The following is a 24718-nucleotide window of genomic DNA, read 5'->3' as shown; positions in this document are numbered from 1 at the left end:
ATATGACTACAATAAATCAAATCAATCAAATATGGTCATGGTTTGTCTTGAGATGATTTTGTAATTTGTTCTTAACAACTTAAAGAGTACATTAGTAATATATACAAGTACTTTTAAACTACATGAACATTCAGTAACTCAGGAGGGAATGAGCATATTTTCATCAAACTCTACTAGTTTTGCACTAGATTTTAGGAACCTTTTTCTACTTACAGATTTATGTGCAAATTTAGTAGAGTGGGATTTGAATCTAGAATCTTCTGAGTCAGAGGTATTAGTGCTGCCGAGGGAGTCACAGCTGACACACAAGATCCACAGATTATGTTGTGAATGCTTGTAAATTAAACAAGACACGGTTACACAGTGGTTAGCACTGCTGCCTCACAGCGCCAGGGACCCGGGTTCGATTCCAGCCTCGGGCCACTGCCTGCGTGGAGTTTGCACATTCTCCCCGTGTCTGCGTGGGTTTCCTCCGGGTGCTCCGGTTTCCTCCCACAGTCCAAAGATGTGCAGGTTAGGTAGATTGGCCATCCTAGATTGCCCACAGTGTTCAGGGAGGTGTAGATTAGGTGGATTATAGGGGGATGGGTCTGGGTGGGATGCTCTGAGGTTCAGTGTGGACCTGTTGGGCCGAAGGGCCTGTTTCCACACTGTAGGTATTCTATGATTCTATCCTATGTAAAGACAGAACCTAAAAATGATTCTACGCTATTAGCCCAGTTTACTTGACTGCAGGTAATGTATCACAGCGCTTTAATGACATTCACATTTAACTTGCTGTACTGACAAACAAACAGTGTTAATAACTTTCCATTATAATCAATGCTGAAAGCAGTTTTTTTGTGGTCTAAACCCTGTTGGCTGGTTTAATGTTCTTTTGTAGCATACTGCTTACATAAAGGTCCTTTAAAGATGTTAACTGGTTAAGAGTTGTGACTGTACACTAAATAATTTGGCAAATATATGGTAAGCAGAGTGCACTTGCTGAAAAAATTAAATCTTAGTCGTTGTAATTATTTTCTGTAAAATAATAACGCCTTACAACAGATCACTAACCTATAAAGTTTGAAAACATGCCCAAAATTTGATGTTTTCACAACAGACTATTGACAAAGGAACATCTCCTTTTAAAACAGCTTGTATTTATTACAATTTTATCTAAATAAAATAAGGTAAAGTAATTTCATTCATATAATTTATTCACACTAATATAAATGTAATTATAAGCTTTACAAGTCATAGTTCCATGCATTCTACCTACAGATATATAAATAATGAAATACCTGCTGGAGTAGTAATGGAGTTATTATACCTTTCTTTCACTCAGCACTTTTCAAACTAACCACTGACAGTACAATTTACACTGTAAAATATAAGCCAGTATTTAGATAAGAAATCTCTCCCTTCCACTCCTGGTTTTACAAAATAATATACAATACATCACAGAAACTGGCCCTTTGGCCCATCAAACCTGTGCTGATTCCTAACACTTATTTAGACCTGCTACTTATTGCCCATATGCGGTTTTTATCCCTCTGTTCGCCTCCTGTTCGTGTGTCTATCAAGATATGCCTATAACATAATGTGCTTGCTTCCACCACTTCCACTGGCAGTGCATTGCAGATACTTACCACCCTGTGTGACAAGTATTCCTTGCGCTTCTCCCCTAAACTTTCCCCCTCTCATCTTGATCCTGTGCCCTCTTGTCGGTGACCTTTCCACCCTGGGAAAAAGCCTCTGATTATCCAAACTATCTATGCCTCTCATAATTTTGTACGCCTCTTTCAGATCGCCCCACAGCTTCCTTCTTTCCAGTAGAAACTATCCAAGTTTATTCAACCTCTCCTCATAACTAAAACCCTCAGACCAGGCAACATCCTGATAAACCTTCTTTGCACCCTCTCCAAAGCAGCCACGTCCTTCTGGTACTGTGGCGACCAGAACTGCACACAATATTCCAAATCTGGCCTAGATGAAGTTTTACTCAGCTGTAACACAGCTTACCAACTCTAGGTTGTAGACTTGCTCGCCAAGCCAGTGTGTTTGGTTGCAGACATTTCATCATCCTGCTAGGTAATATTGTCAATGCACCTCCAGTGAAGCACAATCCGCAGCTACCTCTGTGACAAACCACAAGATGACGTAACATGGCCAGACATACTAGTCACCCTACCGTACATCAGAGACATATCAAATATGACCACAAGAATACTTAGACCCCTAGGTATCAGGGTAGCCCACAAACCAACAAACACTCTGCGAGAGCTACTGATGAACGTAAAGGATCCCGTAGCCACAACCAATAAAACTAACAAAGTATATAAAATACCATGCAAGAACTGTGAAAAACGTTACATAAACCAAAATGGAAGAAAACTGACAATAAGGATACACGGACATCAACTAGCCAACAAGAGACATGACCAATTCCCACTGGTCTCAATACATACGGACAAAAAGGACACAAATTTGACTGGGACAACACATCCATAATAGCACGAGCCAAACAGAGACATGCCAGGGAATTCCTGGAGGCCTGGCATTCCAACCAGAACTCCATCAACAAACACACTGAACTGGACTCGACATACAAACCACTGAAAAACAGAACTGGAAGTAATGCCAACCACCTCAGCAAACCAAGGCATATAAAGAACAAGCAGGACAGAACACCGACGCTTCACTGGAGGTGCACTGACGATGTTACCTAGCAGAGTGATGAAACGTTTGCAAGCAAACACACTGGCTCGGTGAGCAAGTCTACAACCTCGTCCACAACCTGAGCTACAAATCTTCTCAAAACTTTTGTCAATTCTTATATTCAATGCCCCAGCCAATGAAGGCAAGCTGAATGCCTTCTTGGCCACCTTGTCCACCTGTGTTGCCACTTTCAGGGATCTGTGGAACTGTATGCCCAGATCTCCCTGTATGTCAATACTCTTAAGGGCTCTGCAAGTTGTTGTATAATTTTAAGTGTCAATATTTAATTTTGCAGAAGTATTCAAACTACGTTATTCTCAAGACCAATGCTTGGATAGATTGTAGCTTTTCAAAAATAACATTATGGCACAAGACTGTGATGAATTATTCCAAAGCTTTCAAGGAGATGGCTCTTTGACTCAGTGGACAAAATCTTCCCAGCCCTGACCAATGTGGTTCATGGCAAGAAAGCTGGGAAAATTGGGGAAGATGTCTGTTGGAAAATGGAAACTTTTGCTAAAATTTTTAATGGCGAAATGAGATTCTTGCTCGTGAGTAGAGAGAACCTATTTGTATAGATTATCACTCATTATGCACCGATATTACTTCATTTTGCCACATTAATATGCAGTTTCCAAGTCACACACCAGCCAGAAAAGAACTAGACATCAAGAATTCCCGACATGAAAATCAAACGGTTACCTGGTGACTCCAGCTCACTGTTTACTCCTCTGAACATCCATCTTGGAGACCGCTACCAACATCTGAGGGAACATTCCATGGGCAGTGTCTACATGCATCTCATGTCCACAGACCTTGGCATCTGACATGTACCAGTCTCACTGCATCATCATGGCATCTCTCATCCTCACAGCGGAGTTCTGTAATTCAATACTATACTTAGGAGTGCACTGGCATCTCTCATTGCAATGCTGCAGCAAGACACTGTGTGCAGGGCCAGGCATCCATCTCCTGAATTAATCTAGAGTGGATTTCAGGGATCCTCATATGCTGTTTCAGCACTCACTTATTTTAAGCCCAACTGAATACTCAGAAAGTCTCTACTTCGCCTCACCTTGTCTTTCCTTCCGTGTTTTCCCTCCTCAGCCAGACTAATAGGCTTCTGTATTTCTGTTTTGCCTTGCCTTTCAGTGCTGATACAAAGTCAAGCAGCTTGTCATGATTGTCGACAGTCACGAGTCAAGGAGTGGAAATGTTGATGGCACCATGCTATGTCAATGTCACACCTACACCATGTACTCATTATACGTGTGCCAAATGCACTGCATGAGCATTATGGGCAAGTCAATGGCCTAGTGGCATTATCACTACACTAGTAAACTAAAGACCCAGGTAAAATCTAGGGACCCAGGTTTGAATCTCACCACAGCGGATGGTGAAATTTGAATTCAATCCAATTTCTGGACCACAAAACCAATGTTATAAAAACCTGCAGGATTGACAAATATCTAGACAAGGAAACTAGCCTCTGTGTGAGTCCAGACCCATAGCAATATGGTTGACTTTTAACTGCCTTCCTAAATGGCATATCAAGCCATTCAGTTGCATCAATTACAACTTCAGTTGTATAAATTGCTAGAAAGCCAAACTAGTGGGACCACCTAGAATTTAGTACCTGAAATTTCAATGGTAAATGCAGCCCTGTTGACTCTACAATATCCTACTTACTAACACCTGGAGGTTTGTGCCAAAATCAGGAGAGGGTTTCACAGACCAATAAAACAAAAGCCTGAAAAAGACATTCACAAGGAACCATATCTTACACATATTTCAGAGAACATTACCACCCTTGGGTATAGCCTGTCCCACTCGCAGGACTGATGCATAGTGTAGTCTGATAGTAACACTATGAGCAACAAAACATCCTGCTGATTACCAACTATGATCTCCCCTGCCTCCTTCCAAGCAGATGAATCAGTACACTTTTGTGTACAACACTACTTGCAGGAAGTAATGAGGATGGGTATGGCGAAGAATGTTCTCTGGGTTTGGGACTTCAATGTCCATCAAGAGTTGCTCGGCAGTATTACTAGTGACCAAACTGACCAGGTCCTCAAGGACATGGCTGGATCTGCTGCAGGTGGTGACGGAATCAAGAGGGAAAAACACCCGCAACCTCACCCTCATCAAGCTGACTGCAGCAAATACATCTGTTTGTGACAGTATCAGTATGAGTGACCATTGCACGGTGGTCTTCTGTGAAGACGAAGTTCCATTTCAAATTGAAAAAACCTTACACTGTTCTGTGTAACACAATCGTTGCATGAAATGGGATAGATCAAATAGATCTAGCAACTCAAGACTGGGTATCCATGAGGTGCTGTGGGGCATTTGAAGCAACAGCATTGTATTCCAATCTATGGCCATAAGACCATGTGTCTGAGAGCAGAAATAGGTTATTCAGCCTATTAATTTTGCTGCATCATTCAATGAAATCATGGCTCATCTGGTAATCCTTAACTCCATCATCTAAACTTTTCCCCATAATCCTGGATTCCCTTATTGATGAAAAATCTATCCATCTCAGCCTTGAACATAATTGATGACTCAGTTCTACAGTCCTCTGCAGTAAAGAATCCTGCAGATTCATAGAGTCAAACAGCATGGAAACAAACCCAGCAGTCCAATTAGGCAATGCCAATCATATTCCAAAACTAAATTAGTCCCATCTGCCTGCATTTGGCCCACATCCCTCCAAAGCTTTCCAATTCATATACTGACCTCATCTCATAGAAACCCTGGTGTGGAAACAGGTCCTTCGGCCTAACAAGTCCACACCGATCATCAGAGCATCCCACCCAGACCCGTCCTTATAACCCACCTAATCTACACATCCCTGAACACTACGGGCAATTTAGCATGGCCAATCCACCTAGCTTGCACATCTTTCGACTGTGGGAGGAAACCAGAGCACCCGGAGGAAACCCACTCAGACACGGCAAGAATGTGCAAACTCCACACAGACAATCACCCGAGGGTGGAATCGAACCTGGGTCCCTGGTGCTGTGAGGCAGCAGTGCTAACTACTGAGCCATCATGCCACCCTGTAAAGAGGGCTGTGGTGGGGTCTGGAGCGTGCTGCCTGGAAGGCTGGTTGAGGACTTATCCAAATGTCTTTTAAATACTGTAACTGTACCTGCATTCACCATTTCCTTTAACAGTTCATTCCACACACAAACCACTCTCTGTGTAAAAAAATTGCCCCTCGTCATTTTAAAACTTCCCCCTCCAGCCTTAAAAATATGCCCCCTAGTTTTGAATTCACCCACCTTAGTGAAAAGGCCTTTGCTATACACATTATCTTTGAGCCTAATGATTTTATAAACCTCTATAAGGTCACCCCTCAACCTCCTATGCTCTTGTGAAAAAAGTCCCAGCCTATTTCTATAACTCAAACCCCCCCATTCCAAGCAATATCCTGGTAAATCTTTTCTGAACCCTCTCCAATTTAATAAAATCCTTCCTGTAGCAGGGCAACCAGAACTTTAAGGATATACTGTTAAGCTGCTTTTGTTTGTGATAATAGTCCTACACAATCTACTAACACTCAACTAAATCGTTCTTAAAAAAAAACTACTTGGCTATCAATGCTGCTGGTTTATTTCATGGTGAGGTTTTTCTACCATCTGACACATACGAAATCTTGACCATGTAAATTATCTGTTTTTCAATGCCTGTGTTTTCTGTATTCCTATATGCCCTGTCATAGGAACTCCATATGCATTTTTTTCCTTATGATATCTGGGCAGTACCACTATTTGATGAACAACCATTCGGAGACTTTGTCATCAAAACTTTGCTTGTAGTACATAAACAGTCTAGAACTCTGGTAGCCTCAATATTAGCTTTCTGTGCTAACTTACTTCACTCTGGATTTGCTCTGCAAGCCTCTAGTAATGAAGAAATGCCAAACACTTCTTTTTAATTATCCTAAGAACATTCTTAAGTACAGTTTCAGCTACCCTGACAACTGCTGTGGTATGACTGTGGTCCAGCGATAGATTTTCTGTAGCCATTGCTCTGGTTGCTACTCAGTGGAGCGAATGAACAACACCTACTCCTACATCTCTGGTCATATAGTAAGCCATTTGTTTTGGAAGAAGTATTCGTTCACAATTAAAGAAATTTTAGTTTAAAATCAACACTAAATCTCTTGCACAGAACACTTTTGAAGTGAAAGGCGGGAGGTCTGGAGGAGACTTGGGGAAATTTTTATTTTGCGTGGAGGGCAGTGGGCATCTGGAGTGCGCTGCCTTGAAGGCTGGCTGAGGTGAGTAAACCACTATTTTTAAAAAAAAACTTAGATGAACACTTGAAGTGATATTGGTGGTTATTTACTTCATTTGCTTTACTCGTTAAGATGCCGTCCTAATACTCTGATCATAACGATGAGTATATTTTATTCTAGCCTATGATACGGTCGGTAAATACCGACTGAATACATTTGCTTTAAACATCTTGAACTAGTTGGACCACCTAGAATTTAGTAAGTTCAGCGATAAACAATGATTTGTTACTGCAGTAAAATGTTAGGAGACAGCCATGTGTGATCTGCTCTAAAAAAATACTAAATAAAAACCAAAAGAACTGCGGATGCTGTAAATCAGGAACAAAAACAAAGTTGCTGGAAAAGCTCAGCAAGTCTGGCAGCATCTGTGAAGGAAAAAACAGAGTTAACGTTTCGGGTCCGGTGACCCTTCCTCATAACAGAATCTACTTTTCTGAAGAAGGGTCCAGACCCGAAACGTCAGCTTTCCTGCTCCTCTGATGCTGCTTGGCCTGCTGTGTTCACCCAGCTCTACACCTTGTTATATCAGAACCTACACTAATCCCAGTTTACATCACTAATGACTTCGATAGGGCACTTAAAAATTAACTCTGAAATGGGAAGATAAAGTTTAATCTTAGACTGAGCAGGAGTCACAATGTTTCTAAAGGAGAATTTAAAGGCCACCTGTTATTTATTAGCTCTGAGCTCCTCCGCGTCTGGCCAACACCGACCGGTAACTATGGCAACTTGCAGCCGCTATCTTCCTCGCGACAGCGGCCGTGTTCTTCACATAGATATCCAAGGAAAACCCCGGATCGCTGCCTGATTTGCATTTGACACCTTCAGCAGTAAGCACAGCCGTCAGGATGATCGTGCACTCAAAATATACATTTTCCCCTAACTTCCTCCATTACTGCGCAGACCCCAGCGCTGAGTAAATCGCAGCCCAGATCTCGCGAAAACACTCACCTCTACCCCACTCCATCGGGGAGAATCCCCGTTAGCGTTTCCTAATCCGATTGGCTAATCCTCTGCAATCCGATTGGTTCATTGTATGTGATTTCATTGGCTAATTCCCCGTGGTCCGATTGGTTTATTGCCTGCTTTCCGAATGGTTGGTTCTCTGTGTGTAACCTGAGTGGCTAATTTGTACTTGAGGGCGTGGTTTTTACCTTGCGCGTCGACTTTCAGGGGGTTGGCTTTGCCCATGGGAGCGTATCACCTTGAGGGAAAGGGAGAAGCTGATAAAGGTAATTCAAATTGTTGATGATGTTAAAGAAGCTAAGTAGCAAGTATGTGCGTTTTTGAAACTGTTTGATTTTGTTTGTGGTAACGTTGGAAAAGTTTTAGAAAACTTTTTTTTAAATTCGGTGTTGATAATATGAAATAACTGTAATTTGCTTCCCCGCGCCCCCCCCCGTATCACCTTGTAGTGGAGTCTCCCCTCCCGCCGAATGTCAGGCTGTTAAACAGCTGGGCCTGTAGGGGGTGGTGGGTTAACGGTAGAAGGGCATTAGAAAGAAGAAACCTGAGGGAGGCGTTCATTCAGTTTTGAAACTGTAGATACAGTAAGCTGGAGAGTTGGCCTCTATTAAGCGACGATATTGGTCGAAATATTATTCTGTTTGGAGCCATTTGCGCTGCTAGTGGTTTGAAGTAGTAATTGAGGTACAGTCATTGATTCAATATTTCGATATTCACACTGCTTCCACTCAAGTTGTTTGATCCAGCTGAATGTTGCCAGCATTTTCTGTTACTATTTCTGAGTATGTACACTCTTACTTGGTCTCCTGTGATAACTGCAACGAACCATTTCTCCTACTTATAATTTACAGATCTTTCAGTCTGCAGATCCGACATTTCGTGTGTCATTTCTGCTTTGTGGCTGTGGCCTGTCTGTGAATAAGATATGCATAAATTTGCTATAAACAAAAACGTTGACATATACTTCATAGAATATGAAAAAGTGTTTGATCATGTTTATCAGCAAAAAAAGTAATAGACATGTTGCTGAAATGTGATATTGATAATGAAGATAAAAGAATCCAAAGTCTGGAGAGATTCTCAGAGTGAACATCGGCCTACAAAGAAGCAATGAAATGCATTTTGAGTAAAAGGAAAAGTGTTGTAAACCACATTATTATTCAATTTATATTCAGAACAAGTAATTAGGATTAATTGGAAGCAATAACATAATCTTGTATGCTGATGAGCACATTGCTGCTTGCAGAACTGGATGTGGGCTAACAAAATATCAAGTAAAATCTATAAATTCAGAATATTCATTGTGTGTATACCAAAAAGGCAATAGAATGGTTGTTTAAAAATGAGTACATTGAAAGAAACCAGAATGAAATGAATGGTGTTACCTGAAATAATTACTTAAATTGGCTACTTAGGACTAATGAAGACAGAAGATGACAGATGCAGTGCAGAAGTTAGAAAAATGATAGATATAGTTAGAAATGCTTGTTGTGAAGATGGAGAATGTGATAACTGAAGTTTGTAACAAGGCAAAAACTGAAGATGTCACATTTTATGTATCGCTTTGTATCTGAACAGGAGCTCGCATACAACAGGAATCTGTGCTCAAAAAAGGGGAAGAGCATCCAACAGAGGGTGGTTTTTTAAAAAAGTCAGGGACATGTAAGAGACCAACTTTTCCCTTCCTAATGGCAGCATATTAAAGGAAAGCGAGCTCTTGCGGGAGTGGCCACTTTGGAGAAGGGCTGTGAGCTTGAAGTGCTGCTGTTTGAGTTCAACATGCGGGCTTTTGTAATGAGGGCAAGTAACATTAAGATGCAGCAAGGTCAGGTCTTTCCTTTTCCTTTTTAATCTAGTAATTTCCAGAGGAGTAGTAATGGAAGTTGGAGTGGTATGCACCCCCTGTGAGATCTCGGAGAAGTCACGTATCCCTGATAACTGTGTCCACCTGCAGCTCCTCTTGAACTATGTGGATCGGTTAGACCAGTAGTTGGACTCATTGCGAAGTATACAGGAGGCAGAATGTTTTATAGCTAGAAGTTTTGGGATAGGGTCACACCAAAGGTTCAGTCACTGATGTGTTTGTCAGGCGGGGCAGGCAGGAATTGCAGGAATCCACTGTGGCTATTCATCTGTCGAAGAAGTGTACTATTTTGGATATTAGTGGGTTGTGGGGAAGAGAAGATATGGGGTCTCTCGGGATAGCAACCGCAGCAGTTAGGTCAGTGGCACCAAGATTGACTCTGTTGTACAACAGGGAGGTTCGAAGTATAGGTGAGTGGTTGTAATAGGAGACTCTGTAGTCAGGTTCACGGGTGTTTCTCTGGTCATGAGCAAGGCTCCAGGATGATATGTTGCCTCCCTGGTGCAAGGTTTGAGAATGGCTCCAAATGGGCACGTAACATTCTGAAAAGGGAGGGTGAGCAGCCAGAGATCATGGTCCATATTGGTACTAATGGCATAAGCAGGAAGAGAGATGAGGTCCTTCAAAGGAAGTTTAAGGAATAAGATAGAAAGATGAAGAGCAGGACTTCTAGCATTGTAATCTCTGGATTACACTCTGTACCATTTGCTAGTGAGGTCAGAAATTTTGAAAGATAATGTGGTTGAATGCGTGGCTGAGGAGCTGGTTTAGGAGGGAGGGCATCAGTTATCTGCATCGTTGGGATCTCTTTCAGGGCAGGAGAGATAGATACAAGAAGGACCTGTTGCCCCTAAACTAGAGGGTTACCAATATTCTTGCCGGGAAGTTTGCTAGTGCCACTCGAGAGGGTTTAAGCTAGTGCTGCAAGGGGTTGGGAATCGGAGCAGTGTAAGTCAGTTCAATAGGAAGAACAGGCCTGACAAGGTTAATGAACTAGATGAGAGTGGCAACCTGAAGTGTACTTATTTCAAGGAGCATAATGGGTAAGGCAGATGAGCTTGGAGAAATGGATAGGTAAAAGGAACTTCAATGTTGAAACTTGGTTGAGCGAAGTTCGGTACTGGCAGTTCAACATTACAGGATTTAGATGTTTCGTGCATGTTAGAGAGGGATACAGAGGACTGGGGGAGTTGCATTATTGATTATGGCTGCACTAACAGGACTCTTGGAGGCCTTATCCAGTGAGGCTATATGGGTAGAACTCAGGAATAAGAAAGGTGCAATCCTTATGATGGGGTATGCTACATGCCTTCCAGTAGCAAGTGGGAGATAGAGGAACAGATGCGTAGTCAGATCATGGAAAGATGTAAAAACAGGATTGTTGTTGTGGGTGATTTTTTTTTTTTCTTTTTTTTAATTTACTTCTCCAGTATTAACCAGACTCCCTTAGTACCAGGGGTTTAGATGGGACAGAATTTGTTAGGTGCATCCCGGAGGGCTTATTAAACAATACGTAGATAGTCCAATTAAGGAAGGGGCCGTATTAGAGCTGGCCAGGTAATCGAAGTTTTAGAGGGGGAGCATTTTGGGAACAGTGATCATATGCTCTTAGAGGGGGGTCTGGGTGGGATGCTGTAAGGGTCGGTGTGGACTTGTTGGGCTGAAGGGCCTGTTTCCACACTGTACGGATTCCGTGATCTATGATAATTCTGTTAAAGTTTAAGGTAGTTATGGAAAAGGGTAAATGTGCTAAATTGGAGGAAGGCTAATTGCAACATTATTAGGCAGGAATTTGAGAAATTAGATTGGGGGTGGATGTTTGAGGGTGAATCCACATTTGATATATGGGAGTCTTTTAAATGCTAGTTGATGTGGGTTCAGGACTAGCATGCCCCTTGGGGGGGGGGGGGGGGAGATGAAAGATAAGGATGGTAAGATGTAGATGTCCTCGTTTTTTAAGGACCGCAACTTCCCCTCCACAGTGGTCGAAAATGCCCTCAACCCTGTCTCTCGCATTTCCCGCAATTCATCCCTCACACCCCCTCCCCGCAACAACAACCAAAACAGAATCCCCCTCGTCCTCACGTACCACCCCACCAACCTCTGGATCCAACGCATCATCCTCTGGCACTTCCGCCATCTGCAATCTGACCCCACTACCAAAGACATTTTTCCCTCCCCACCCTTATCTGCCTTCCGGAGGGACCACTCTCTCCGTGATTCCGTTGTCCACTCCACACTCCCCACCAGCCCCACCACACACGGCACTTTTCCCTGCACCTGCAGGAAGTGCTACACCTGCCCCTACACCTCCTCCCTCACCCGTATCCCAGGCCCCAGAAAGACCTTCCACATCAAGCAGATGTTCACCTGCACATCTGCTAATGTGGTATACTGTATCCGCTGCTCCCGATGTGGCCGGGGAAACCAAGCAGAGGCTTGGAGACCACTTTGTGGAACATCTACGCTTGGTTCGCGACAAACGACTGCACCTCCCAGTCGCGAACCATTTCAACTCCCCCTCCCACTCCTTCGACGACATGTCTATCCTGGGCCTCCTCCAGTGCCACAACGATGCCAACCGAAGGTTGCAGGAAGAGCAGCTCATATTTCGCTTGGGAACCCTGCAGCCCAATGGTATCAATGTGGACTTCACAAGCTTCAAAATCTCCCCTCCCCCGATTGCATCCCAAAGCCAACCCAGCTCGTCCCCGCCTCCCTAACCTGTCCATCGTTCCTCCCACCTATCCACTCCTCCCACCTCAAGCCCCACCCCCACCTCCTACCTACCAGCCTCATCCCGCCTCCTTGACCTGTCTGTCCTCCCTGGACTGACCTATCCTCACCCTAACTCCTCACCTTTACTGGCTCCATCCTCACCTCTTTGACCTGTCTGTCTCCTCTCCACCTATCTGTTCCTTTATCCATCTTCCATCTGCCTTCCCCGTCTCTCTATTTATTTCAGAATCCCCTTCCCCTCCCCCATTTCTGAAGAAGTGTCCAGACCTGAAACGTCAGCTTTCCTGCTCCTCTGATGCTGCTTGGCCTGCTGTGTTCATCCAGCTCTACACCTTGTTATCTCAGATTCTCAAGCATCGGCAGTTCCCACTGTCTCTTATTAGGGATAGTCAGCATGGCTTTGTGCAGGGAGATCTTGACTGTTAAATATGATTTTTTTTTGAGGAAGTGACAAAGGTGATTTGAGGGTAGGGCAATGGATATTGACTATATTGATTTACTAAAGAAAATCAGCGAGGTCCCACATGGTAGGCTGGTCCAGAAGGTTAAGTTATATTGGATCCACGATAAGTTGGTAAATTGGATACAAAATTGGTATGGTCTTTGAAGATAGGTTAGTTGTGAAGCAGTGATTTTCAGACTGGAGGTCTGTGACCAGTGGTGTTCCACAAGGATCAGTGCTGGTAATATATAAATGACTTGGATGAAAATGTAGGTGGTCTTACTGGTGATTTTGCAGACAACATAAAATTTTGGAGTTGTGGATGGTGTGGAAGGTTGTAAGAGGATACAGTAGGATATTAGTTGGAAAGTTGGGCGGAGAAATGGTGGATGGAATTTAATCTGGCTAAGTGAGATGTTTTGCATTTTGGGAGGTAAAGTGCAAGAGGAAGGTATATGCTAAATGCTAGGACCCGTAAGAGCATTGGTGTACAGAAGGATTTTGGGATGTAAGTCCATAGCTCCCTGAAAGTGGCAACACAAGTGGATAAGGTTGTAAAGTAGGTGTATGACGTGCTTGTCTTCATTGGTCAGGGCACAGAGTATAAATTTGGCAAGTCATGTTGCAGGTTTATTAGGCCACTTTTGGGGTCTTCTACGCAGTTCCTTTTGGCACACTGTATGAAGGATGTGGGGCCTTTAGAGAGGATGCAGAAGAGGTTCACCAGGATGTTACCTAGATTAGAGTGCATTAGCTATAAGGAGAGGTTGGACAAACTTGGATTGTTTTTGCTTGAGTGTTGGAGGGACTACCTGATTGAAGTATATAAAATTGAGAGGCATGGACAGTGTGGATAGTCAGAGTCTTTTTTTTTCCCCAAGGTAGAAATGTTAAATACTAGGGTACATAGGTTTAAGGGAGAGGGGGAAAGTTTAATGGAAATGTGAGGCAAATTTTTTTTTACACAGAAGGTATCTGGAATGGGCACTTTGGCCCACGTTGTTATGCCGATCATGACACCAAATTAAACTAATCCCTTCTGCCAGCCTTTGGCTCATATCCCTCCATTCTTTGCAGAAGTTCCCTCGTTTATCCTTAAGTGGTCCTACCTTCTCCCTAGTTATCCCCTTGTTTTTAATAAATGAATAGAATGCCTTGGGATTCTCTTTAACCCTACTTGCCAAGGTCATTTCGTGGCACCTTCTTGCTCTCCTAATTCCCTGCTTGAGTTCTTTCCCGCTTTCTTTATATTCCTCATGGGCCCTGTCCAAATTTAGCTTCCTAAACCTTACATATACTTCTTTTTATTCCTTTTGACTAAATTCATAACTCCCTTGTTGTCCAAGTGTCCCTTACCTTGCCATCCTTGTCCTTACTACTTAGTGGAGCATGCCGGCCCTGAACTCTCATTAGCAGGTCTTTAAACCACTCCCGCACGTCAAATGTGGACTTGTCTGATAACAGCTCCTTGCAATTAACACTCCCTAACTCCTGCCTAATACTGATGTAATTTGCCCTCCTCCAATTTAGTAGCTTGCCACAAAGTCTTGACTTATTCATTGCTATCTTAAAACTTAAGGAGTTGTGATGACAGTTTCCAAAATGCTCTCCCAATGAAAGTTCAGTCACCTGGCCATCCTCTAGTTGGACTATCCACATAGTGTTTCAAGAAACCCTCTTGGATGCACTTACAGTCACTGAGATATACAGCACGGAAACAGACCATTTGATCTAATTTGCCCAGACCGACCAGCTATCCTAATTAAATCTAGTCCCATTTGACCCATATCCCTCTAAACCCTTCCTATTTGTATACCCATCCGGATACTTTTTAAATGTTGTGATTGCACCAGCCTCCTCCACTTCCTCTGGCAGTTCATTCCACACATGCACCACTCTCTATGAAAAAGTTGCCCCTTCAGTCCCTTTTAAATCCTGCCCTTCTCACCTTAAACCTGTACCCTCTAGTTTTCAACTTCCCCACCTGGGGAAAATACCTTGTCTATTTACCCTATCCACGCCCCTCATGTTTTTATAAACCTCTACAATGCTATCCTTTAGCCTTCAGTGCTCTGGGGAAAATAGTCCCAGTCTATTCAACCTCTCCTGATAGCTCGGGTCTCTTTGTTCAGCATCACTCCCCAGGATCTTACCATTAAATGTACAGGTCCTGCCTTGATTTGCCTTTCCAAAATGCAGTACCTCACATTTTTCTAAATTAAACTCCATCTGCCATTCCTTGGCCCATCTGATCAAGATCCCATTTTATTCTGAGGTAAGCTTCTTCGCTGTCCACTACACATCAAATTTTGGTGTCCTCTGCAAACTTATTAACCAGACAAATTCTGTCTCATCTAAGCCTCTTGCTCTAAGGTAGGCCCGGTCAATATTGGGGAAATTAAAGTCACCCACTACGACAAGTTTGGTTATTATTGCATCTCCATAATCTGCTTACATATTAGTTCCTCAATGTCTTGGTGGATGCTGGGGGGCCATTTCATATAATTCAATCTTATTTTTGAGCTCTACACATATTGCCTCAGTGGATGAGCCCTCCAGTATGTCCTCTCTGGGTGCAGATGTAATATTCTGCCTGATTAGTAATGCAACTCCTTCACCTTTCTTACCTTTCTCTCTAACTCGTCTAAAACACCGAAACCCTGGAACATTGAGCAATCTTATTGATCTCTTAACCAAGTCTGTATAATGGTCACAACATTGTTGTCCCATGTACTGATCAGGCTCTACCTGTTAATACTGCTTGCATTGAAATAAACACGCTTCAGCCCATTAGTACCATCATGTTCATTTACCTGTCTCTGCCAGTCCTTTCTCTCTGAATTACTGGTCCTAACATCTAACTTGCTCTTAACTTCTCTACTTGCTGATCTGCTGTTCTGGTTCCCAGCCCCCTGCCACTCTAGTTTAAACCCTCCCAAGCAGCACTAGCAAACCTCGCCGTGAAGATATTGGTTCATCTCCAGTTTAGGTGCAACCCGTCCTACTTGTACAAGTTATCCCTGCCCCAGAAGAGGTCCCAATGATCCAAGAACCTGAAACCTTGCCCCCTGTACGAGCTCCTTAGCCATGCATTCATCTGTCTTATCTTTCTATTCCTTTCCTCACTAGCATGTGGAATTGGTAGTAATCCCAGAGATTACTAACTTTGAGGTCCTGCTTTTCAGCTTCTTTCCTAATTCCCTGTACTCATTCTGCATGTTTTGAGTCTGAGATGACCTATTTGCTCCATCACCAAGTCTGCCTACTTCAGTTTTTAGTATTGACAAACCCTTGCCTTTGTCTTGGTTCCATCTCCTGCTAAAACCCACATGGATACCTTTGCTACTTTTACACTATTTCACTGTTCTGCTGTCTGTCTATCTTTCATTCTCCTTTAACTTGAATTCAGTCAAACCTCTGCCTGTGTTGTTACTCAGACCAATCCCATTCTTTTGTTGACTGTCCTACATTGCCTCCAGATGTGGCAAACACACTCTGAAAATTTTGATTTGTTTTGAATCTGTGCATGGTACTACCATTTTTGAACTCAGTAATCTAGCCCTTACACAATCTCTGTACGTGTTCAATTTTAATCTCGTGCACATCCTGATCTCAATTGCTTTGCCATACCTTCAGCTGCTGATGCACTATGTTTATTTTTGTATATTGACTTATGAGATGAGGGTATTACTAGATTGGCCAGTATTTTTGACAGTCCCTTGTTGCCCTTGAGAAGGTGGTGGTGAGCTGCCTTTTTGTATAGCTACAGTCCATGCAGGTCGACCCACAATACCATTAGGGAGGGAATTCCAGAATTTTGACCAAAGACAGTGAAGGGACAGCAATATATATCCAAGTTAAGATAATGAGTGGCTTGGGGAATCTGCAGGTGGTGGTGTTGCGTGTACCACAGCCCTTGTCCTGACAGCCCCGGATACAACTGTTCCCTCTGTCACTGCTGCAGACAATGGATTGGTCTTTCTGGGAGTCAACTAAATGTCATTCCCTTGTTCAGGAAAGGGAGTAGGGATAATCCTGGAAATTACAGACTGGTCAGTCTTACTTCTGTGGTAGGCAACTTATTGGAGAGGATTCTGAGAGATAGTATTTATGATTATTTGGAAAAGCACAGTTTGATTAGAAATAGTCAGCATGGCTTTGAGGGGCAGGTCATGCCTCACAAGCCTTATTGAATTCTTTGAGGATGTGACAAAATACATTGAAGGTAGAGCAGTGGATGTGGCGTATATGGATTTTAGCAAGGCATTTGATAAGGTTCCACGTGGTAGGCTCATTCAGAAAGTAAGGAGGTATGGGATTGAGGGAAATTTGGCTGTCTGGATACAAAACTGGCTGTCCAATAGAAGACAGAGTGGTAGTAGATGGAAAATATTCAGCCTGGAGCTCGGTGACCAGTGGTGTTCTGCAGGGATCTGTTCTGGGACCTCTGCTCTTTGTGATCTTTATAAATGACTTGGGTGAGGCAGTGGAAGGGTGGGTTAGTAAGTTTGACAATGACACGAAGGTTGGTGGAGTTGTGGACAGCATGGAGGGCTATTGTAGGTTGCAATGGGACATTGACAGGATGCAGAGCTGAGCAAAGAAGTGGCAGAACCCAAAAACCTGTGAAGTGATTCATTTTGGAAGGTCGAATTTGAATGCAGATTACAGGGTTAATGGCAGGATTCTCGGCAGTTGGAGGAACAGCGGGATCTTGGGGTCCATATCCATAGGTCCCTCAAAGTTTCTACCCAAGTTGATAGGGTTGTAAAGAAGGCATATGGTGTGTTGGCTTTCATTGGCAGGGGAATTGAGTTTAAGAGTCATGAGATTATGCTGCAGTTCTATAAAATTCTGGTTAGACCACACTTGGAATATTGTGTTCAGTTCTGATCACTTCATTATAGGAAAGATGTGGAAGCTTTAGAGAGGGTGCAGAGGAGATTTACCAGGATGCTGCCTGGGCTGGAGGGCAGATCTTATGAGGAGCTAGGGCTTTTATTATTGGAGCAAAGAAGGACGAGAGGTGACTTGATAGAGATGTACAAGATGATGAGAGGCATAGATAGAGTGAATAGTCAGAGACTTTTTCCCAGGGCGGAAATGACTATTACGAGGGGGGCATGATTTTAAGGTGATTGGAGGAAGGTATAGGGGAGATGTCAGAGGTAGGTTCTTCACACAGAGAGTGGTGGGCGTGTGGAAGGCACTGCCGGCAGTGGTAGTGGAGTCAGATACTTCAGAGACTTTCAAGCAACTCTTGGATAGGCACGTGGAGGATAGTAAAATGTAGGGTATGCAGGGTAGATTGATCTCAGTAGGATAATAGGTTGGCACAACATCGTGGGCCAAAGGGCCTGTACTGTGCTATGTTCTGTGTATAACACAAGGAAAGCAACAGGCCCAGATGGAGTCCCTGGATAAGCACTTAGACTTTGTATGGACCAGCTGGCGGAGCTATTCACTGATATTTTCAACCTCTCCCTCCAACAAGCTGAAGTCCCCACCTGCTTCAAGATGACCGACATCATGCTAGTATCTAAGAAAGCACGTGCAATGTCCCTTAATAACTGCTGTGCATTGGCTCTGACCTCCATAATCATGAAGTGCTTTGAGAGGCTGGTCATAGCCCACGTCAACTCTAATCTCCCAGCCTACCTAGATCCCCTACAATTTGCCTACAGATATAACAGGTCCATCGCAAACGCAATTTCTCTGGCCCTGCACTCATCCCTGGAACATCTGGACAACAAGGACACCTACGTTAGACTCCTGCTTATCAACTACAGCTCCACCTTCAACACCATTATCCCTTCCAGACTAATCTCAAAAGTCCAAGACATTGGCCTCTGCTCTGCCCTCTGCAACTGGATTCTCTGCTTTCTCACCCACAGACTGCAATCAATGAAGATAAACAGCTGCACCTCCCCCACAATAACACTCAACGCTGGAGCCACCCCCACCAAAGCATGCATCTTCAGCCCCCTACTGTACTCCCTGTACACCCATGAATGTGTTGCCAAATTCTAAATGAGTGCCATCTACAAGTTTGCTGACAACACCACTGTTGTAGTACAGATATCTAACAACAATGAATCAGAATACAAAAAGGAGTTAGAGGGCTTGGTGACGTGGTGCAATGAGAACAACCTCTCTCTCAAAATCAGCAAAACTGAAGAACCAATCATTGACTTCAGAAAGAAAGGAGGAGAACACAACCCCATTGACATCAATGGAGCTGAGGTTGACAGAGTAGAAAACGTCATGTTTCTAGGGGTGACGATAAATAACAACCTGTTCTGGACTTCCCACGTAGGTGCAATGGTCAAGAAGGCACAACAATGCCTCTTCCTTCTCAGGCGGCTCAGGAAATTTGGCATGTCCATAAGGACCCTTGACATAAATCTTTGACAATGTCTACTGCCTTCTGCTTTCTCACGGTAACCCTTGATTTCCCCTTTTATAATCAAGAGCCTATCTATTTCTGTCTTAAATATAATCAATAATTTGGTATCCACAGCCCTCTTTGGCAAGAGTTCCACAGGTTAACCATCCTCGGGACTTGTGCAGAAATGTCCTGTCCTGATGCTGAGATGACTGACCTTTAACAATCAGAACCATCTTCCTTTTGTGCGAGGTATGACTCCAATGAGTGGAGAAGTATCCCTCTTACCATTTTCTAGAGATCTTTGATACCACATTTTTTCAAATGCAGCTATGATGTCAAGGGTAAACACTCTCCCTTAACATCTGGAATTCAGCTCTTTTTGTCTATGTTTGAATTAAGGCTGAATGAGGTTGGGAGCTGTAGCTCCGATGGAACCTGAACTGAGCATCAGTGAGCAGGCTATGGGCTCTTGAATTCTCTCCCTAAGCCTCTCTACTTCTCGATTGCTGTCTCCTTTTTAGAGTTCCTTACATCATCCTGTACATCATGGCTCATTGTCAAAATTTGTATGATAACTGTTGCGAAGCACAATAGGACAATTTCAATGTTAAAGATGCTATGTACATACAATATGTTGTTGCTACTTTGATCACGAAAAGTGATATTAATGCTATTTTCACTGTTTTTCTTTTTATCCAGAACTGGACGACAAAAAGACTCAGCTGTTTGTTTGCCTGTCACACATCCGTTTTGTTGGCTGATGAAAGAACAAAACTCCTACGTTGTAAAGGCACTAGTGATGCAATGAGCTCCACCTATAGACACTTAAGTTGGGGTACAATTTTGTCTATTGATTTATTTTTCAGCAGTTAACAACAGTGTGAGGCATTATGTAATGAACCTGTTCAGAGATACTATTACACTTGGAACAGGTGGAAATTGAACGCAGGCCCTCCAGGCCGACAGTTAGGGACATCAATATTGCACCATTGCAAGAGCTCCAGCTTGAGCATTGTACTTTTTCCCCAAAATTGAATATTTTATTAATGGTACAGGTTGGGAAGTGGTAGCCTGCAGATGCATAATAGTCTACAATTTGATACAAAAAATTGTATGATTAAATAACCGACATTATAGATGTAATCTTTACTACCGGTATTCATTATCCAGACATAGAAAGCAGAAGCTCTTTTCGGAAGTGGTCACAAAGGGACCTGTCAACATGCTAAGTTCTGGCCCTTTGGAAAAGAACTTTGCTTGGCCTGAACAGAGTGAAAAGCAAAGGGCCAAACTGAGTGTGTCTACAGGTCTGTCTGAGCCCGTCAGGGGATTGAAACAAATTTCTCATTTTAGGTCCGTTTGCATGAAAGGAAGTTTTTTTTTTTAAATCCAAAGGACTCGATAGACTATATTGGACCCAAATACCAAAAATATCTATAGACCAGTTCAGGTAATAGATTCCCGATCTATATTGTAAATGATCTCGGCTAAAATTAATTGCCAAGTTCACATTTTTGAGGAAGATGGGAAGATTGAGTTCCACTCTGTACATGACATTTTGTTTCTTATTACAGGGGTGGATAAAGATAACTTGCAACAGGTAAAAGCTTTTTAAAGAGATTTAGAATTGTCTTTGCTATGGATGGTAAAGAATGCCTTTATTTCAACATGTTATACTAACACATTACGTTATTTTATTCAGATGTAAGTATTGCTGAAAACAATTGATGAAGGCTTGACTGATAAAGGTTAATGTTGGAATTTTTGGGGCAAAGCGATTGAATTTTGTGTTGGTTAGTGGGCTTACTGGGCTTTTGGGTATATGCAACAAAATTTTGGCTGATGTAAAATTTACACTGTCATAAATTTTATTCTCCTGGTGTGGTGAATAAATGCTAAGATGCAGCAAATGCTGTGTAGACAGCAAATGCAATCAATCCAAAGACTGCTCACTTCCATGTCCTGTAAAACCACCTGACTTTGCCTTGGCTCTGCTTATACATGCTTTTCTTACCTCCAGTCTTGGCTATTTCAGTAGTTGTGTGATTGGCCTACAACCTTGCACCCATATTCCAAGACCTATTCACTCGAGCTTGCTGGAGATCAAGCAAGCTACTTGGTTCCTGGTCCAGCAATGTCTGGGTGTTTAAAATTAGTCTTGATATATTGCATTGTTGCCTTACTCTGGCTGTCAAATTCTCCAACTCTGAGATGCCAAGCGCCTTCAACTCTAGTGTCTTGTGTATCTCTGATTTTATTAGCTCATTTGCCACATGTTACTATCTGTCCAGGCCTTAAACTCCAGAATTCAATTGAACATAAGAAATAGAGGGAAGAGTAGGCCATTCAATCCTTCAAGCCTGCCCCAGCCATTCTATAGATCATGGCTCATATTTCAGGCTTCAACTCCTCAATATTTAAAAATGTATGAACTCCTGTAAAGTCTGTTGTGCTCCCCTGCAACCCTGTGTAAGGTCAGCATTTGTTCCCTTTCCTAAATTGAGAAGATGGTGATTTGACTTTTTGAGCCACTTCAGTCCCTTTTGTGAAGATATACTCTTCCTACTGTTACTGAAGGGCCAAATATTTGTTCAGACTCTTTTGTTTTGCCTTGAATTGTGCCCTGGGATCTTTTTACATCCTGAGAAGGCCAGTTTAATATCTCTTCTGAAATACAACACAACATTTGTAACATTTAAAGTATGTGTTTTATTTGTTGCTCTGCAGACAGTCTTTGATTAAAGCTACAAGTGTACTATTTCAGTATCACACTTAAAATAAAAAGCAATTCAGCATATATATTCAATTTTTTGCCTGCCTGTAATTGGAAAATCTTTTATTTACAGAATGTTCTTTTTTTTCGCGCTCTCTCTCTCGCTCTCTAGTATGAACAATCCGAATGGGACAGGTTAAACAAGCTCCTTCAACACCATGGCTTCAAAGCAGTCCAGCTTGCAGATCCACGAACGACTAAAAACTGGAGAGGTGAACAAGTGACTGAGCTAGTGTACTGACTTGTTGATGTCAAATTCATGTTTCGGTTAGATATACTGTCTAAACAAGTGGGACATGATGATCTCTTGTCAGAGACAGCCCATAACAACTGTCCCCTATTTCAATCGAGTTGTTATCATTACTTGTAACTGCTGTTTCATGTGTTGTGTTATCTGTGGGAAAACTGGTGTGTTGTTTCTCCAGTGTGCAAGTTTGGATAAAATTTACAGAGACCCTGGTCTGTCTGTACATTGCGATCCACCTCTCAATTTCAGTCAGCAGGCTGCACTCCAGATTTTTTTTTTTTTGTTCAAGGTTTATTCCCTTAACCTTCTACTCTTCTGAAAGTATCCACAAGGTACTGGTACCATTTGCCCATATATAGAAGTTTACATGAGCGCCAGGCTGTTTACACACTAGTAGACCTAGACACTGCGTGGCTGAGGGCTGAACCTCCTCTGGAATCAAAACAGTTACTTTGGGGCCATGGGGCCATGGGACACAGTTTCCATGTGTCAGCATGAAGAGTCAAAGCAGTGGACCTGCTTATGGCTGACTATTGATGGAGATACTTTGACATTTAGTTTTTTTTTTCAAATTGCTGCTGGCCAGGGCTACAGGCTATAAATGATTATTGTGATGTGACATTTCCTGTGATTAAATAATTCAATACTCAAACTATTTTCTTTCTGGTGGGTAATTTTTTTAAAGCAAGAATATTTAATTTTTCGATTAAAATGAGGTTGCTTGGGAGTGAAATGGGGGAAGCACTTTCCACAGTGACATGGTTGCCTGGAACTTAGTCCAGGTGGAAGATGATAGAAACATTGCATTGCTGTTTTGACAAGTGCAAAGGCAATGAAAGAGCTACTGAAGCCTTCTCTTGAGACAAAAGTGTTATTGTCACCTTTCTGTTTCAAGCACTTTGGAAGAATTACACTACTCCATTTTACATAATGGCAAACAATCTGGGGATCTGGTGAGCTTTAACTGTCATTTTGGAACAATACAGTGCAGTTATGGCCATATACCACTAATGATATAACTTTAATTATTGGAAGATAGAGATTTATTATAGTGATCAATTTGTCATGGTACCCAAGATTGCAAACTTTTAGCTACCTCCAGTGTTCTCGTGTTGAACATTTCCAAATGGCTAATTATTGTGAGTAGCCATTGTTCTCTTGACTTATTACTTTTTGTTGGAAAGCATGCTCACTAGATTTTTTTTGAAAATTTGGTAGATATGGTTCTTCTGGATAAACAGTCAGTCGTGGAAATAAGCAAGATGGTGAGCACTTTAATGAAAGATGCAGAACGACGACAAACTTTGATCTGTGATCTTATTCAGTCTAATAGGGAATTGAGGTAAAGCTATTTATTGACAGTTTCACCAAACAAAAAAAAAGTTAAAATCCAATTTTTTTTGCTGCATTCACAAATATAAATAATGTCACCTGCTCTAATTTGTATGTAATGTTGCATTACTGTATAACATGTAATGTTCATTGGTCTGTGATAAGTTGTGTCATTAAATCAAGATTGCCACTTGGGCTGAGAAGTGGAAAGTAACATTTGTGCCACACAAATGCCAGGCAATGACCATCTCCACGAAAAGACAATCTGACTACAGCACCTTGACATTCTATAGAGGAGTGTTACCATCACTGAATCCCCCACTATCGATATCCTGGGGGTTGCCTTTGACCAGAACCTCAGCTGGGCGCATCTTACAAATACAGGTCAAAGGCGAGGAATACTGTGGAGAGTAACTTACCTCCTGACTCCCCATAGCCTGTCCACCATCTACAAGGCACAAGTCAGGAGTATGATGGAATACTCCCCACTTGGCTGGATGGGTACAGCTCTGACAACATTCAAGAAGCTTGATAACATCCAGGTCAAAGCAGCCTGCTTGATTGGCACTGCATCCACAAACATCTACTCCCTCCACCAACAATTCCAGTATCAGCAATATGTATTACCTACAAGATGCACTGCAAAAATTCACCAAAGATCCTTAGTACCTTCCAAGCTAACAAACCTTACCATCTAGAAGGACAAGGAACACCACCTGCAAGTTCCCCGACAAGTCGCTCACCATCCTCACTTGGAAATTTATTGCCTTTTCTTCATGCTGGATCAAAAATCCTGGAATTCTCTCCCTAAAGACATTATGGATCAACCTAAACCACCTGGACTGCAGCAGTTCAAGAAGGCAGCTCATCACCACATTCTCGAGCAACAAAAACAAAGTTGCTGGAAAAGCTCAGCAGGTCCGGCAGCATCTGTGGAGGAGAAAACAGAGTTAACGTT

General features: G+C 42.5%; 2 protein-coding genes across 4 annotated transcripts in view; one reads left to right on the top strand and one right to left on the bottom strand.

The window, feature by feature from the left end:
- The window catches only part of faima (Fas apoptotic inhibitory molecule a), a 31896-nt gene extending 17447 nt beyond the window's left edge, over positions 1-14449 (bottom strand). The window contains exons 1-2 of one of the 3 annotated variants that reach the window (XM_048599059.1): positions 14377-14449; positions 7961-8213 (exon numbers count right to left, since the gene is read on the bottom strand). In XM_048599059.1, coding sequence (XP_048455016.1) covers positions 7961-7976 — 16 coding nt within the window. In that variant the 5' untranslated portion in view covers positions 7977-8213; positions 14377-14449. The other 2 variants (XM_048599060.1, XM_048599058.1) reach the window with 2 other exon arrangements.
- Positions 8182-24718, top strand: part of cep70 (centrosomal protein 70) — a 37655-nt gene continuing 21118 nt past the window's right edge. The window contains exons 1-5 of the mRNA XM_048599056.1: positions 8182-8241; positions 20108-20243; positions 20983-21008; positions 22294-22393; positions 23647-23770. Of these exons, the coding sequence (XP_048455013.1) occupies positions 20213-20243; positions 20983-21008; positions 22294-22393; positions 23647-23770 (281 nt within the window). The 5' untranslated portion in view covers positions 8182-8241; positions 20108-20212. The remainder of the gene's footprint in view (positions 8242-20107; positions 20244-20982; positions 21009-22293; positions 22394-23646; positions 23771-24718) is intronic.

The sequence above is a fragment of the Rhincodon typus genome, chromosome 7 (genome assembly GCF_021869965.1).
Source record: "Rhincodon typus isolate 14 chromosome 7, sRhiTyp1.1, whole genome shotgun sequence".
In the NCBI taxonomy this organism is placed as follows: domain Eukaryota; kingdom Metazoa; phylum Chordata; class Chondrichthyes; order Orectolobiformes; family Rhincodontidae; genus Rhincodon; species Rhincodon typus.
The sequence above is the reverse complement of the archived record's forward strand: the minus strand, read 5'-3'. Positions and strand labels throughout refer to the sequence as shown.